The following is a 15,680-nucleotide window of genomic DNA, read 5'->3' as shown; positions in this document are numbered from 1 at the left end:
TGATTTTGGGGCATTTTACTCTCATTTGGGGAGATTTTGGGGTCATCCGGGGGCGTTTTGGGCTCATTCAGGGCCGTTTTGGGCTCATTCGGGGGAGTTTCGAGGCACTTTGGGTTGGTTTTGGGGCATTTTATTGGCATTTTGGGGTATTTCGGGGCGTCCCGACGTCCTTTCGGGGCTCGTTTTGGGGCGTTTCCCCCCCTTTTTGGGGGGGTTTCTCAGGCGAAATAACCCCAGAGGAAGACGGCGACGGCCATGAGGATGAGGGCGTTGACGTCCACCACCCGGGGCCACAGCGGGTCCTCGGGGGGCGGGGCCAGGGGCTCGGCCACACCCCCTCGACCATCAGGCTCCGCCCTTTGGCCAACAGGCCCCGCCCCCTGGTCAACAGGCCCCGCCCCCTGGCCAACAGGCTCCGCCTTCACCTCTGGGAGAAGGGAAGAGGAGGGAAGGAGGTGGGGGGGGGGGATGAGCTTTACGTCCTTCCCGGAGGCTGGGGACCCCCCCAAAATATCGGGGTTCCCCCCCAGGGATATCGGGGACCCCCCATCGGATGTCGGGGACCCCTCACCCCGGAGCTGGAGGTCGCCGGTTGGATCCTTGGCTTGGTCAAGGTCGATGCGGGGTTCCCGGCTGTTGCGGAGGCTGAAGACCAAGCGGTGGAGCTGGGGGGGGGGAAAAAAGGGGGTTCCTTGGGGGGGGGAGGGGGGTCACCCCCAAAATTCTGGGACCCCCACACACTCCTGGGACCCCCCCAGAACTCATGGGACCCCCCCAAAACTCCTGGGTCCCCCCCAAAGTCCATTGATCCCCATTGACCGGGTTGACCTGAGCTCCCAAACACTTGGGTGCCCCCCCCCTTCCCTGGAACTTTTGGGGTCCCCCCAAACTCCTGAGTCCCCCCCCCCGAACTTTGGGGTCCCCCCTGGACTCCTGGGACCCCCCCAAACTCCTGGGACCCCCCCCAAACTCCTGGGACCCCCCCCAAAACTCCTGGGTCCCCCCCCAAAGTCCATTGATCCCCATTGACCGGGTTGACCTGAGCTCCCAAACACTTGGGTGCCCCCCCCTTCCCTGGAACTTTTGGGGTCCCCCCCAAACTCCTGAGTCCCCCCCCTGGACTTTGGGGTCCCCCCTGGACTCCTGGGACCCCCCCAAACTCCTGGGACCCCCCCCAAAACTCCTGGGTCCCCCCCCGAAAACCCCTTGATTCCCATTGACCGGGTTGACCTGAGCTCCCAAACACCTGGGGTGTCCCCCCCCCCGGACTTCGGGGACCCCCCAAAATTCCTGGGTCCCCCCAAATCCCTGGATCCCCCCCCTCCCCGGACTCCAGGGACCCCCCCCCAAACTCCTGGGACCCCCCCAAACTCCTGGGACCCCCCCAAACACTTGGGTCCCCCCCAAAGTCCATTGATCCCCATTGACCGGGTTGACCTGAGCTCCCAAACACTTGGGTGCCCCCCCTTCCCTGGAACTTTTGGGGTCCCCCCAAACTCCTGAGTCCCCCCCCCGAACTTTGGGGTCCCCCCTGGACACCTGGGACCCCCCCAAACTCCTGGGACCCCCCCAAAACTCCTGGGTCCCCCCCCAAAGCCCCTTGATCCCCATTGACCGGGTTGACCTGAGCTCCCAAACACCTGGGGTGTGTGTGTGTGTCCCCCCCCGCCGGAATTTTGGGGTGTCCCCCCCCTCCCCCCCCGCCGTGGGACTCACGTGCTGGGGGGGGATGGGGGGGTAACAGAGGGAGACGAGGATGACGATGAGGCCGGTGACGAGGAAGAGGAGGACGGCGAAGTGGAGGTAGTGGAGGCCGCAGAGAAACGGGGGGCAGCCCCCGGGGACCCCGCAACTCCCTGTCCCCAGGGCGAACTCGGGGACCAACCGGGCCAGGCCCAGGCCCAGCCCCCCCAAAAGACCCCAAAAAGCACCCTTTTTTGGGGGGGGGGGGGGGGGGAGAAGGGGGGGGGGGGGAGACACGGGTCAGTCAGGGTCCCTCCCAGATACCTGGATTCCCCCCCAAAACCCCTGGGTCGTTCCCCCCCCCCAAGAACTTTGGGGTCCCTCCCAAACTCTTGAGTCCCCCCCCCGGACTTTGGGGTCCCCCCTGGACTCCTGGGACCCCCCCAAACTCCTGGGACCCCCCCCGAACCTCCTGAGCCCCCCCCGAAACTCCTGGGACCCCCCCCAAAACCCCTTGACCCCCATTGACCGGGTTGACCTGAGCTCCCAAACACCTGGGTCGTTCCCCCCCCCCTCCCAAGAACTTTGGGGTCCCCCCCAAACTCCTGAGTCCCCCCCCCGGACTTTGGGGTCCCCCCTGGACTCCTGGGACCCCCCCAAACTCCTGAGCCCCCCCCGAAACTCCTGGGACCCCCCCCAAAACCCCTTGATCCCCATTGACTGGGTTGACCTGAGCTCCCAAACACCTGGGTCGTTCCCCCCCCTCCCAAGAACTTTGGGGTTCCCCCCCAAACTCTTGAGTCCCTCCCCCAGATTTTGGGGGACTCCTGGGACCCCCCCGAACCTCCTGGGACCCCCCAAAACTCCTGGCACCCCCCCCAAAACCCCTCGATCCCCATTGACCGGGTTGACCTGAGCTCCCAAACACCTGGGTCGTTCCCCCCCCTCCCAAGAACTTTGGGGTCCCCCCCAAACTCCTGAGTGTCCCCCCCCGGACTTTGGGGGACTCCTGGGACCCCCCCAAATTCCTGGGGACCCCCCAAAACTCCTGGGACCCCCCAAAACTCCTGGACCCCCCCCCAAACCCCCTTGATCCCCATTGACCGGGTTGACCTGAGCTCCCAAACACCTGGGTCGTTCCCCCCCCCTCCCAAGAACTTTGGGGTCCCCCCCAAACTCTTGAGTCCCCCCCCCAGACACCAGGGTCCCCCCCAAATTCCTGGGACCCCCCCAAATTCCTGGGACCCCCCCAAAACTCCTGGGACCCCCCCAAAATCCCTCCATCCCCATTGACCGGGTTGACCTGAGCTCCCAAACACCTGGGTCGTTCCCCCTCCTCCCAAGAACTTTGGGGTCCCCCCCAAACTCCTGAGTGTCCCCCCCCAGACACCAGGGTCCCCCCCAAATTCCTGGGACCCCCCCAAACTCCTGGGACACCCCCAAAACTCCTGGACCCCCCCCAAAACCCCTCCATCCCCATTGACCGGGTTGACTTGAGCTCCCAAACACCTGGCTCGTTCCCCCCCCTCCCAAGAACTTTGGGGTCCCCCCCAAACTCTTGAGTCCCCCCCCCGGACTTTGGGGTCCCCCCTGGACTCCTGGGACCCCCCCAAACTCCTGAGCCCCCCCCGAAACTCCTGGGACCCCCCCCAAAACCCCTTGACCCCCATTGACCGGGTTGACCTGAGCTCCCAAACACCTGGGTCGTTCCCCCCCCTCCCAAGAACTTTGGGGTCCCCCCCAAACTCCTGAGTCCCCCCCCCGGACTTTGGGGGACTCCTGGGACCCCCCCGAACCTCCTGGGACCCCCCTTGACTCCTGGGACCCCCCAAAACTCCTGGACCCCCCCCAAAACCCCTCCATCCCCATTGACTGGGTTGACCTGAGCTCCCAAACACCTGGGTCGTTCCCCCCCCTCCCAAGAACTTTGGGGTCCCCCCCAAACTCTTGAGTCCCCCCCCCGGACTTTGGGGTCCCCCCTGTACTCCTGGGACCCCTCCAAACTCCTGAGCCCCCCCCGAAACTCCTGGGACCCCCCCAAAACCCCTCCATCCCCATTGACCGGGTTGACCTGAGCTCCCAAACACCTGGGTCGTTCCCCCCCCCCAAGAACTTTGGGGTCCCCCCCAAACTCCTGAGTGTCCCCCCCCAGACACCAGGGTCCCCCCCAAACTCCTGAGCCCCCCCTTGACTCCTGGGACCCCCCCGAACCTCCTGAGCCCCCGCCAAAACTCCTGGACCCCCCCAAAACCCCTCCATCCCCATTGACCGGGTTGACCTGAGCTCCCAAACACCTGGGTCGTTCCCCCCCCTCCCAAGAACTTTGGGGTTCCCCCCCAAACTCTTGAGTGTCCCCCCCCAGATTTTGGGGGACTCCTGGGACCCCCCCGAACCTCCTGGGACCCCCCCAAAACTCCTGGACCCCCCCAAAACCCCTCCATCCCCATTGACCGGGTTGACCTGAGCTCCCAAACACCTGGCTCGTTCCCCCCCTCCTCCCAAGAACTTTGGGGTCCCCCCCAAACTCTTGAGTCCCCCCCCGGCTTTGGGGTCCCCCCCCAAATTCCTGGGACCCCCCCAAATTCCTGGGACCCCCCAAAACTCCTGGACCCCCCCCCAAAGTCCATTGATCCCCATTGACCGGGTTGACCTGAGCTCCCAAACACCTGGGTTGTCCCCCCCCCCTGGAACTTTGGGGGCCCCCCCAAACTCTTGAGTGTCCCCCCCCAGACACCAGGGTCCCCCCCCAAATTCCTGGGACCCCCCCAAACTCCTGGGACCCCTCCAAACCTCCTGAGCCCCCCCCAAAACTCCTGGACCCCCCCCAAAACCCCTTGACCCCCATTGACCGGGTTGACCTGAGCTCCCAAACACCTGGGTCGTTCCCCCCCCTCCCAAGAACTTTGGGGTCCCCCCCAAACTCTTGAGTCCCCCCCCGGCTTTGGGGTCCCCCCCCAAATTCCTGGGACCCCCCCAAATTCCTGGGACCCCCCCAAAACTCCTGGACCCCCCCAAAACCCCTCGATCCCCATTGACCGGGTTGACCTGAGCTCCCAAACACCTGGGTCGTTCCCCCCCCCCCAAGAACTTTGGGGTCCCCCCCAAACTCCTGAGTCCCCCCCCCTGGACTTTGGGGGACTCCTGGGACCCCCCCAAATTCCTGGGGACCCCCCAAAACTCCTGGGACCCCCCAAAACTCCTGGACCCCCCCCAAAACCCCTCCATCCCCATTGACTGGGTTGACCTGAGCTCCCAAACACCTGGGTCGTTCCCCCCCCTCCCAAGATCTTTGGGGTCCCCCCCAAACTCCTGAGTCCCCCCCCCGGACTTTGGGGTCCCCCCTGGACTCCTGGGACCCCTCCAAACTCCTGAGCCCCCCCCGAAACTCCTGGGACCCCCCCCAAAACCCCTCCATCCCCATTGACCGGGTTGACCTGAGCTCCCAAACACCTGGGTCGTTCCCCCCCCCAAGAACTTTGGGGTCCCCCCCAAACTCCTGAGTCCCCCCCCCCGGACTTTGGGGGACTCCTGGGACCCCCCCAAATTCCTGGGGACCCCCCAAAACTCCTGAGCCCCCCCCAAAACTCCTGGGACCCCCCCAAAACCCCTCCATCCCCATTGACCGGGTTGACTTGAGCTCCCAAACACCTGGGTCGTTCCCCCCCCCCCAAGAACTTTGGGGTCCCCCCCAAACTCTTGAGTGTCCCCCCCCAGACACCAGGGTCCCCCCCAAATTCCTGGGACCCCCCCAAATTCCTGGGACCCCCCCAAACCTCCTGGGACCCCCCCAAAACCCCTCCATCCCCATTGACCGGGTTGACTTGAGCTCCCAAACACCTGGGTCGTTCCCCCCCCCAAGAACTTTGGGGTCCCCCCCAAACTCTTGAGTCCCCCCCCCGGACTTTGGGGTCCCCCCTGGACTCCTGGGACCCCCCCAAACTCCTGAGCCCCCCCCAAAACTCCTGGACCCCCCCAAAACCCCTCGATCCCCATTGACCGGGTTGACCTGAGCTCCCAAACACCTGGCTCGTTCCCCGCCCCCAAGATCTTTGGGGTCCCCCCCAAACTCTTGAGTGTCCCCCCCCAGATTTTGGGGGACTCCTGGGACCCCCCCGAACCTCCTGGGACCCCCCCAAACCTCCTGGGACCCCCCCAAAACCCCTTGATCCCCATTGACTGGGTTGACCTGAGCTCCCAAACACCTGGGTCGTTCCCCCCCCCCTCCCAAGAACTTTGGGGTTCCCCCCCAAACTCTTGAGTGTGTCCCCCCCCCCAACCAAACCCGGGGAGGGGGGGGGGGGTCGGGGGGGTCGGGGGGGGGGTAACTCACGGGCTCGTTGACGCGGGGGACGAAGACGGCGAGGAAGAAGACGGCGGCTACGGGGGGGGCCAAATAACTGGCGATGGCTTGGATGTAGTCGAAGAGTTGACCCCCCCGGGCCGCCTCCACCACCGGTAACCAGGCCAAGCTCAGCCCCACCATGGCCACGATCCACAGCCTGGGGGGGGGGGACACACAGGGACGACTGGGGGTGTCCCCCTCCCTCATCGGAAAACGGGGTGGCCCCCCCTTCCCCCCTTTACCCCCCGTCCCCCTACCAGGGTCCCAATGGGTCCCTTCATCCCCATTGATTGGGTTGACCTGAACTCCCAAACACCTGGGTGCCCCCCCATGACCCTTGGGTGCCCCCCAAATCCCTGTGTCCCCCCCCCGAGATGTTGGGGTCCCCCCCAAACTTCTGGACCCCCCCCCGGACACCTGGGTCCCCCCCAAACTCCTGGGACCCCCCCCAAAACCCCTTCATCCCCATTGACCGGGTTGACCTGAACTCCCAAACACCTGGGTGCCCCCCCCGGACATTTGGGTGCCCCCCAAAATCCTTGGGGGTGTCCCCCCCGAGATGTTGGGGTCCCCCCCAAAACTCCTGGGACCCCCCCGGACCCCTGAATCCCCCCCAGTCTTGACCCCCACGTCCCCCCAAAGGACCTTCATCCCCATTGACCGGGTTGACCTGAACTCCCAAACACCTGGGTGCCCCCCCAGACCCTTGGGTGCCCCCCAAAATCCTTGGGAGTGTCCCCCCCGAGATGTTGGGGTCCCCCCCAAACTCCTGGGACCCCCCCTGGACACCTGGGACCCCCCCGGACCCCTCAATCCCTCCCAATCTTGACCCCCACGTCCCCCCAAAACCCCTTCATCCCTATTGACCGGGTTGACCTGAACTCCCAAACACCTGGGTGCCCCCCCCATGACCCTTGGGTGTCCCCCAAATCCTTGGGTGTCCCCCCCCCGAGATGTTGGGGTCCCCCCTAAACTCCTGGGACCCCCCCGGACACCTGGGACCCCCCCAAACTCCTGGGACCCCCCCCAAAACCCCTTCATCCCCATTGACCGGGTTGACCTGAGCTCCCAGACACCTGGGTGCCCCCCCCGGACATTTGGGTGCCCCCCAAATCCCTGTGTCCCCCCCCGAGACGTTGGGGTCCCCCCCAATCTTCTGGAACCCCCCCGGACACCTGGGACCCCCCCAAACTCCGGGGTCCCCCCCAAACTCCTGGGTCCCCCCCCAAGCCCCCTTCATCCCCATTGACCGGGTTGACCTGAACTCCCAAACACCTGGGTGCCCCCCCATGACCCTTGGGTGCCCCCCAAATCCCTGTGTCCCCCCCCCCGAGATGTTGGGGTCCCCCCCAAACTCCTGGGACCCCCCCGGACACCTGAGACCCCCCCGGACCCCTGAATCCCCCCCAATCTTGACCCCCACCTCCCCCGAAAGGACCTTCATCCCCATTGACCGGGTTGACCTGAACTCCCAAACACCTGGGTGCCCCCCCCGGACATTTGGGTGCCCCCCAAAATCCTTGGGGGTGTCCCCCCCCCCCCCCGCCCCCCCAAACCTTCCGGCGATGAGGAGGTGACGGGGCCCGGCGCTGGGCCGCAGACGTTTGTAGACGTCGAGGGTGAAGAGGGCCCCGGAGCTGGCGAAGATGGAGGCCAAGGAGGACATGAGGGCGGCCAGAACCACCGCCAGCATCAGCCCGCGCAGGCCTGGGGGGAGGGGGGCGAGGGAGGAGGGGGGGGGGGGGGTTGGTAGGATTGGGGCACACCCCCCCACTGGCCCCCCTCCCCTCCCCCCCACAACCCCCCAGCACCCAACAGTAGCCCTAATGGCCGTTAAGAGTGGCCTAAGAGCCATTAATAGCAATTAATAGCAAATAATAGCCATTAATAGCCCCCTAATGGCCATTAGAAGCCCCCTAGTGGCCATTAATAGCCATTAATAGCCCCCTAATGGCCATTAATAGCCCCCTAGTGGCCATTAATAGCAATTAATAGCCATTAATAGCCCTCTAATAGCCATTAATAGCTCCCTAATAGCCATTAATAGCCATTAATAGCCCTCTAATGGCCATTAATGGTCCCTATTAGCCATTAATAGCAATTAATAGCCATTAATAGCCCCCTAATGGCCATTAATAGCCCCCTAGTGGCCATTAATAGCCATTAATAGCCCCCTAATAGGCATTAATAGGTCCCTAATAGCCATTAATAGTGGCCTAATAGCCCTAATAACAGACTAATTAGACTAATTAGGCACTAATTAATCACTAATAGTTAATTAAGAGCCGTTCCGGGGGGCGGGAGGGCGATGCCGAGGCCGGGGTAGGCCGCGTTGGAGCCTCCTCCCTTCAATATGGAGGCCCAGAGGCCTCTAATAACCCCCTAATTACCCTAATTACACCTTAATAAAGGACTAATTAGTCTAATTAGCTCCTAATTAGGCACTAATAGTTAATTAAGAGCCGTTCTGGGGGGCGGGAGGGCGATGCCGAGGCCGGGGTAGGCCGCGTTGGGGCCTCCTCCCTTCAAGATGGAGGCCCCGAGGCCCCTAATAAACCCCTAATTGCCCTAATTACACCTTAATAAAGGGCTAATTAGTCTAATTAGCTCCTAATTAGACACTAATTAATCAATAATAGTTAATTAAGAGCCGTTCCGGGGGGCGGGAGGGCGATGTCGAGGCGGGGGTAGGCCGCGTTGGAGCCTCCTCCTCTCAAGATGGAGGCCCCGAGGCCCCTAATAACCCCCTAATTACCCTAATTACACCTTAATAAAGGACTAATTACTCTAATTAGCCCCTAATTAGGCACTAATAGTTAATTAAGAGCCGTTCCGGGGGGCGGGAGGGCGATGATGAGGCCGGGGTAGGCCGCGTTGGGGCCTCCTCCTCTCAAGATGGAGGCCCCGAGGCCCCTAATAACCCCCCGAAATCCCTACTAACCCCCTAATTAGCCCCTAATTAGCCCCTAATTAGTGAGGAATGACTAATTAGCGTGCGTACCGGGGGGCAGGAGGGCGATGACGAGGCGGGGGTAGGCCAGGTTGGAGCAGCCCCCCTCGGAGCCGCAGGCCCGGCGACAGCCCTGGGGGTCAGCGCATCCAACCACCTCTGGGAGGGGGGGGGGGAAGAGGGGGCTCAGAGGGGATTGTGGGATAGCGGGAGGGGGGTATTATGGGATGGGGAGGGGGATTGAGGGATAATGGGGGCGGCCATCTTGGGTGGTCAGTGGGGGCAGCCATCTTGGTCGGCCATCTTGGGCAGCCAATGGGGGCGGCCATCTTGGGCAGCCATATTGAGAGGCCAATGGGGGCAGCCATCTTGGTCGGCCATCTTGGTCGGCCATCTTAGGCGGCCGTTGGAGGCGGCCATATTGGGTGGCCATTTTGTGCCACCATCTTGGGTGGTCAATGGGGGCAGCCATCTTGGGCAGCCAATGGGGGCGGCCATCTTGGGCAGCCATATCGAGAGTCCAATGGGGGCAGCCATCTTGAGCGGCCATATTGGGCCGCCATCTTAGGTGGCCATTGGGGGCAGCCATCTTGGGCAGCCAATGGGGGCGGCCATCTTGGGCAGCCATATTGAGAGGCCAATGGGGACAGCCATCTTGGTCGGCCATCTTGGGCAACCGATGGGGGCAGCCATCTTGGGCAGCCAGATTGAGAGGCCATCTTGGGCCGCCATCTTAGGCGGCCATTGGACACCGCCATCTTGAGCGGCCATCTTGGGCAGCCAATGGAGGCCGCCATCTTGGGAAGGTCTGGGGGGGGTCGGGGGGTGAGGGGGGGTCAGGGGGATTTGGGGGGGGGTCGGGGGGTCCCGGGGGGGCGTCTCTGACCGGGGAAGAGGACGCGGGCGGCCATGCCGGGCAGCACCATGAGGAACATGGGCAGGACTTTGAGGTAGCCGCAGACGACGCAGCCGGCGCGGACGTGGGTGAGGGAGCGACCGGCCAGACAGCGCTGCACGATCACCTGGAGAAAGGGGGCTCCCAGTGCCTCCCAGTTACAGCCCAATCCCCTCCCGGTGCCTCCCAGTTACACCTCAGTGCCCTCCAGAGCCTCTCCAGTGCCTCCCAGTGTCTCCCAGCGCCTCTCAATCCCTTCCCAGTGCCTCCCAGTTACACCTCAGTGCCTTCCAGTCCCCTCCCAGTGCCCCCCAGTGCCTCCCAGTGCCCTCCAGAGCCTTTCCAGTGCCCCCCCCCGTGTCTCCCAGTTACACCCCAGTCCCTCCCAGTGCCCCCTAGTCTCCTCCCAATGCCTCCCAATACCCCCCAGTGCCTCCCAGTTACACCCCAATGCCCTCCAGAGCCTTTCCAGTGCCCCCCAGTGTCTTCCAGCCCCTCCCAGTGCCCCCCAATCCTCTCCCAGTGCCACCCAGTCCCCTCCCAGTGCATCCCAGTCCCTCCCAGTGCCCCCCAATCCCTTCCCAGCCACTCTCAGCCCCTCCCAGTCCCCTCCCAGTTCCTCCCAGCCCCTCCCAGTGCCCCCCAATCCTCTCCCAGTGTCTCCCAGTCCTCTCCCAGTGTCTCCCAGTGCCCCCCAATCCACTCCTAGTGCCTCCCAGTCCCTCCCAGTGCCCCCCAATCCCTTCCCAGCCACTCTCATCACCTCCCAGTCCCCTCCCAGTGCTCTCCCAGTCCCACCTGGTCGATGAACCAGTACCAGGTGGAGATGATGCCCAGTCCCAGCAGGAGGCCGGGCCAGGGCAGGTCCCCGGTGCTCCCAGTCCCCTCCCAGTTCCTCCCAGCCCCTCCCAGTGCCCCCCAATCCACTCCCAGTGCCTCCCAGTCCCCTCCCAGTGTCTCCCAGTGCCCCCCAATCCACTCCCAGTCCTCGTCCAGTCCCTTCCCAGTCCCTCCCAGTGCCCCCCAATCCCTTCCCAGCCACTCTCATCACCTCCCAATCCCCTCCCAGTGTCTCCCAGTCCCCTCCCAGTGCTCTCCCAGTCCCACCTGGTCGATGAACCAGTACCAGGTGGAGATGATGCCCAGTCCCAGCAGGAGGCCGGGCCAGGGCAGGTCCCCGGTGCTCCCAGTCCCCTCCCAGTGCCGCCCATTCCACTCCCAGTGTCTCCCAGTCCCCTCCCAGTGTCTCCCAGTGCCCCTCAATCCACTCCCAGTGTCTCCCAGTTCCCTCCCAGTGTCTCCCAGTGCCCCCCAATCCCTTCCCAGCCACTCTCATCACCTCCCAATCCCCTCCCAGTGTCTCCCAGTCCCCTCCCAGTATCTCCCAGTCCCTCCCAGTGCTCTCCCAGTGCCACCTGGTCGATGAACCAGTACCAGGTGGAGATGATGCCCAGTCCCAGCAGGAGGCCGGGCCAGGGCAGGTCCCCGGTGCTCCCAGTCCCCTCCCAGTTCCTCCCAGCCCCTCCCAGTGCCCCCCAATCCACTCCCAGTGCCTCCCAGTCCCCTCCCAGTGTCTCCCAGTGCCCCCCAATCCACTCCCAGTGTCTCCCAGTTCCCTCCCAGTCCCTCCCAGTGCCCCCCAATCCCTTCCCAGCCACTCTCATCACCTCCCAATCCCCTCCCAGTGTCTCCCAGTCCCCTCCCAGTGTCTCCCAGTCCCCTCCCAGTGCTCTCCCAGTCCCACCTGGTCGGTGCACCAGTACCAGGCGGAGATGATGCCCAGTCCCAGCAGGAGGCCGGGCCAGGGCAGGTCCCCGGTGCTGGGATGTCTCAGGAGGTGGAAGGCGTCGGGGCGGGGGCGGCCGCAGGGACCCGTCACGTTGGGGGGCAGGGCCAGGGGGTAACGCTCCACCAGCCCCTCCCAGCCCCCCACCGCCCCCAGCGCTGACCAGTACAAACCAGTACAGACCAGTAAGGAGCAGTAGGGGGCGGTATGGGGCGAGGGGGAGGCGCAGGGAGCCTTCCCAGGGCTCCTGATGCCTCCTCCCAGTGCTCCCAGTCCTCGTCCAGTCCCTTCCCAGTCTCTCCCAGTGCTCCCAGTCCCTCCCAGTATCCCCCAGTCCCCTCCCATCCCATCCCAGTGCTTCTCAGTCCCCTCCCAGTATCCCCCAGTCCCCTCCCATTCCCTCCCAGTCCCCTCCCATCCCATTCCAGTGCTTCTCAGTCCCCTCCCAGTTCCCTCCCACTCCCCTCCCAGTCCCTCCCAGTGCTCCCAGCCCCTCCCAGCCCCCCACCACCCCCAGCGCTGACCAGTACAGACCAGTAAGGACCAGTAGGGGGCGGTATGGGGCGAGGGGGAGGCGCAGGGAGCCTTCCCAGGGCTCCCGATGCCTCCTCCCAGTGCTCCCAGTATCCCCCTGTCCCCTCCCATCCCCTCCAAGTCCCCACCCAGTTTGTCCCAGTCCCTCCCAGTCCCCTCCCAGTGCTCCTAGTCCCGTCCCAGCGCCCCTAATCCCCTCCCAGTCCCTCTCATCCCCTCCCAGTTCCCTCCCAGTCCATCCCAGTCCCCTCCCAGTCCCTTCCAGTCCCCTCCCAGTGCTCCCCAATCCCCTCCCAGTGCTCCCAGTTCCCTCCCAGTTCCCTCCCAGTCCCTCCCAGTCCCACCGTAGCCGGCCAGCACCGAGGCCCCCGTGACGATGATGAGGGTCTGCACCAGGTCCGCGTACATCAGGGCCGCCAGCCCCCCTGCAGGCCACGCCCCTTCCTCAGGCCACGCCCCCTATGACCACGCCCCCACCTCCAGGCCACTCCCCCTTCTCCTCAAGCCACGCCCCTTCCCTCAAGCCACGCCCCCCTCCCCCGGGAACCACCAGCCCCCTCCAGCCCACCGGCCCCATTGGGTCCCACCCCATAACCCCGCCCCCTTTTGGCCCGCCCCCTCTGACCACGCCCCCAAGGCCCCTCCCACACAAGACACGCCCCCTCCTATAGGCCACGCCCCCTCCCCCGGGCACCACCAGCCCCATTAGGTCCCACCCCAGGGCACCGCACCCTTTTGACCCCGCCCCCTCTGGCCCTGCCCCCAAGGCCACGCCCACACAAGCCACACCCCCCTCCCCCACAAAGCCACGCCCCTTCCCTCAAGCCACGCCCCTTCCCTCAAGTCACGCCCCCTCCCCCGGGCACCACCAGCCCCTTCCAGCCCACCAGCCCCATTGGGCGCCACCCCAGGACCCCTCCCCCTTTTAGCCCCGCCCCCTATGACCACACCCCCTCTGACCACGCCCCCAAGGCCCATCCCACACAAGCCACTCCCCCTCTTATAGGCCACGCCCCCTCCCCCGGGCACCACCAGCCCCTTCCAGCCCATCAGCCCCATTGGGCGCCACCCCAGGACTCCTCCCCCTTTTAGCCACGCCCCCTCTGGCCCCTCCCCATCTGACCACGCCCCCCCCCCCAGGCCACGCCCCTACCGGTGACGGTGTAGATGGCCGTGAGCCCCAGCAGGGCCCCCACGGAGGCGTAGAGGTCCCAGCCCAGCGCCTCCCGGATGAAGATGGCCCCCGAGTACATGTCCACCTGGGGGGGGGGACACGGCTATAGGGAGCGGCCCTATAGGGACCCCCCCCGCCCCATAGAGACCCCCCCGGAGCCTATAGGGATCCCCCCGCCCCATAGGGACCCCCCCCGCCCCATAGAGACCCCTAATTCCTATAGGGATCCCCCCACCCCATAGGGACCCCCCCACCCCATAGGGACCCCCCCGGAACCTATAGGGACCCACCCGCCCCATAGAGACCCCCCCCACCCCATAGGGACCCCCCCCAGACCCATACAGACCCCCCCCAGACCCATAGGACCCCACCCCAGACCCATAGAGACCCCCCCCAGACCCCATAGAGAACCCCCCCCACACCATAGGGACCCCCCAGAGCCTATAGGGACCCCCCCGCCCCATAGAGACCCCTAAATCCCATGGGGACCCCCCCGCCCCATAGGGACCCCTAAATCCTATAGGGACCCCCCCGCCCCATAGGGACCCCTAAATCCTATAGGGACCCCCCCCCCCCCCATAGGGACCCCCCCCGGAGCCTATAGGGACCCCCCCCCGCCCCATAGGGACCCCCCCCGCCCCATGGAGACCCCAAAATCTTATAGGGATCCCCCCATCCCATAGGGACCCCCCCGCCCCATAGGGACCCCCCTGGAGCCTATAGGGACCCCCCCCACCCCATAGGGACCCCCCTGGAGCCTATAGGGACCCCCCCGCCCCATAGAGACCCCCCCGGAGCCTATAGGGACCCCCCCCACCCCATAGGGACCCCCCCACCCCACAGGGACCCCCCAGAGCCTATAGGGACCTCCCCGCCCCATAGAGACCCCTCCGGACCCTATAGGGACACCCACCCCACACACACCCCTCCCCCCCCCCCAGACCCCATAGGGCCCCCCCCTCTTCCTCCCCCCCCACCCCCCCCCCCCCCCCCGCCCCCCAAGTAGCCCCTACCGAGATCTTGGTGGCCACGTAGAGCCCCAGGGAGAGCAGGGCCAGGTAGAGCTGGATCCGGGCCCCCCCGAAACGCTTCCCCAGGTATTCGGGCATCGTCGTCACCTTTTTTGGGGGGGGGGGGGGACCCCGATATTATGGGGGGGGGGGGGGGGAGGCACGTGGCCACGCCCCTCGCCCGTGGCCACGCCCCCAACTCCCCCCCCCCCCCCCCCAACCCCATATAGATGGAAAGGGAAACTCCAGCCTCTTTTAGCCCCGCCCCCTTGGCCCCGCCCCCTTGGCCCCGCCCACTACCAGCCCCTCCCACCCCGTGGACACGCCCACCACAAGCCCCCTCCCATCATAAGCCACGCCCACCCCAGTGGCCACGCCCCCTACTATCCCCCCCCTCCAACCCCATATAGATGGAAAGGGAGACTCCAGCCTCTTTTAGCCCCGCCCCCTTTTCCCCGCCCACCACCAGGCCCTCCCACCACGTGGCCACGCCCACCACAAGCCACGCCCACCGCCACGCCCACCCCAGTGGCCACGCCCCCCCCCCCCCCCCACTATCCCCTTCCCAACCCCCAGGTAGATGGGGAGGGAGACTCCAACTCCTTTTAGCCACGCCCCCTTGGACACGCCCCCTTTGCCCCGCCCACCACAAGCCCCGCCCACCCATTGGACACGCCCCACACTAGGCCACGCCTCCCCTACCCCCCGTGGCCACGCCCCCCGCTCACCCCCGCCCGCAGGTAGATGGGGAGGGAGACCCGTTTAGCTCCGCCCCCTTGGCCCCGCCCCCTTGGACCACGCCCGCCACAAGCCCCGCCCACCCCCTTGGACACGCCCCCACGTGGCCACGCCCCCTTCCCCGTGGCCACGCCCCCCGTCCGCAGGTAGATGGGGAGGGAGACCCCAGCCCCGTTTAGCTCCGCCCCCCTTGGCCACGCCCCCTTGTACACGCCCACACGTGCCACGCCCACCACGTGGCCACACCCACACGTGGACACGCCCCCTTCCCCCGTGGCCACGCCCCCCGCTTACCCCCACCCCCAGGTAAATGGGGATGGAGACCCGTTTAGCTCCGCCCCCTTGGCCCCTCCCCCTTGGCCCCTCCCACCCCAAGCCCCGCCCACTAAGTGGCCACTCCCCACACGTGGCCACGCCCCCTTCCCCCGTGGCCACGCCCCCCGCTCACCCCCGCCCGCAGGTAGATGGGGACGAAGACCCAGCCCAAGAGGAGGACGATGAACATCCCCTGGGGGCGGGGCCGGGAGAAAGGGGCGTGGTCAGTGGGCGTGGTCAGTGGGAGTGGCCG

At 65.6% G+C, this 15,680-nt stretch overlaps 1 protein-coding gene across 1 annotated transcript; it reads right to left on the bottom strand.

Annotated features, from left to right (window-relative positions):
- Nucleotides 1-218: 218 nt before the first annotated feature.
- LOC141478574 (sodium/glucose cotransporter 2-like) lies at nt 219-15,617 on the bottom strand. The gene is made up of 12 exons (XM_074167611.1): nt 15,561-15,617; nt 14,378-14,482; nt 13,344-13,449; nt 12,535-12,615; nt 11,615-11,814; nt 9,862-9,997; nt 9,027-9,134; nt 7,582-7,732; nt 6,014-6,182; nt 1,717-1,932; nt 572-665; nt 219-427 (listed from the first exon to the last, which is right to left on the bottom strand). Exons 1-12 carry the CDS (start codon nt 15,615-15,617, stop codon nt 219-221), a joined length of 1,632 nt encoding a protein of 543 aa, XP_074023712.1.
- Nucleotides 15,618-15,680: the final 63 nt, after the last annotated feature.

The sequence above is a fragment of the Numenius arquata genome, unplaced genomic scaffold, assembly GCF_964106895.1.
Source record: "Numenius arquata unplaced genomic scaffold, bNumArq3.hap1.1 HAP1_SCAFFOLD_1383, whole genome shotgun sequence".
Taxonomy (NCBI): Eukaryota; Metazoa; Chordata; class Aves; order Charadriiformes; family Scolopacidae; genus Numenius; species Numenius arquata.
This window is presented reverse-complemented; position numbering and strand designations above follow the sequence as displayed.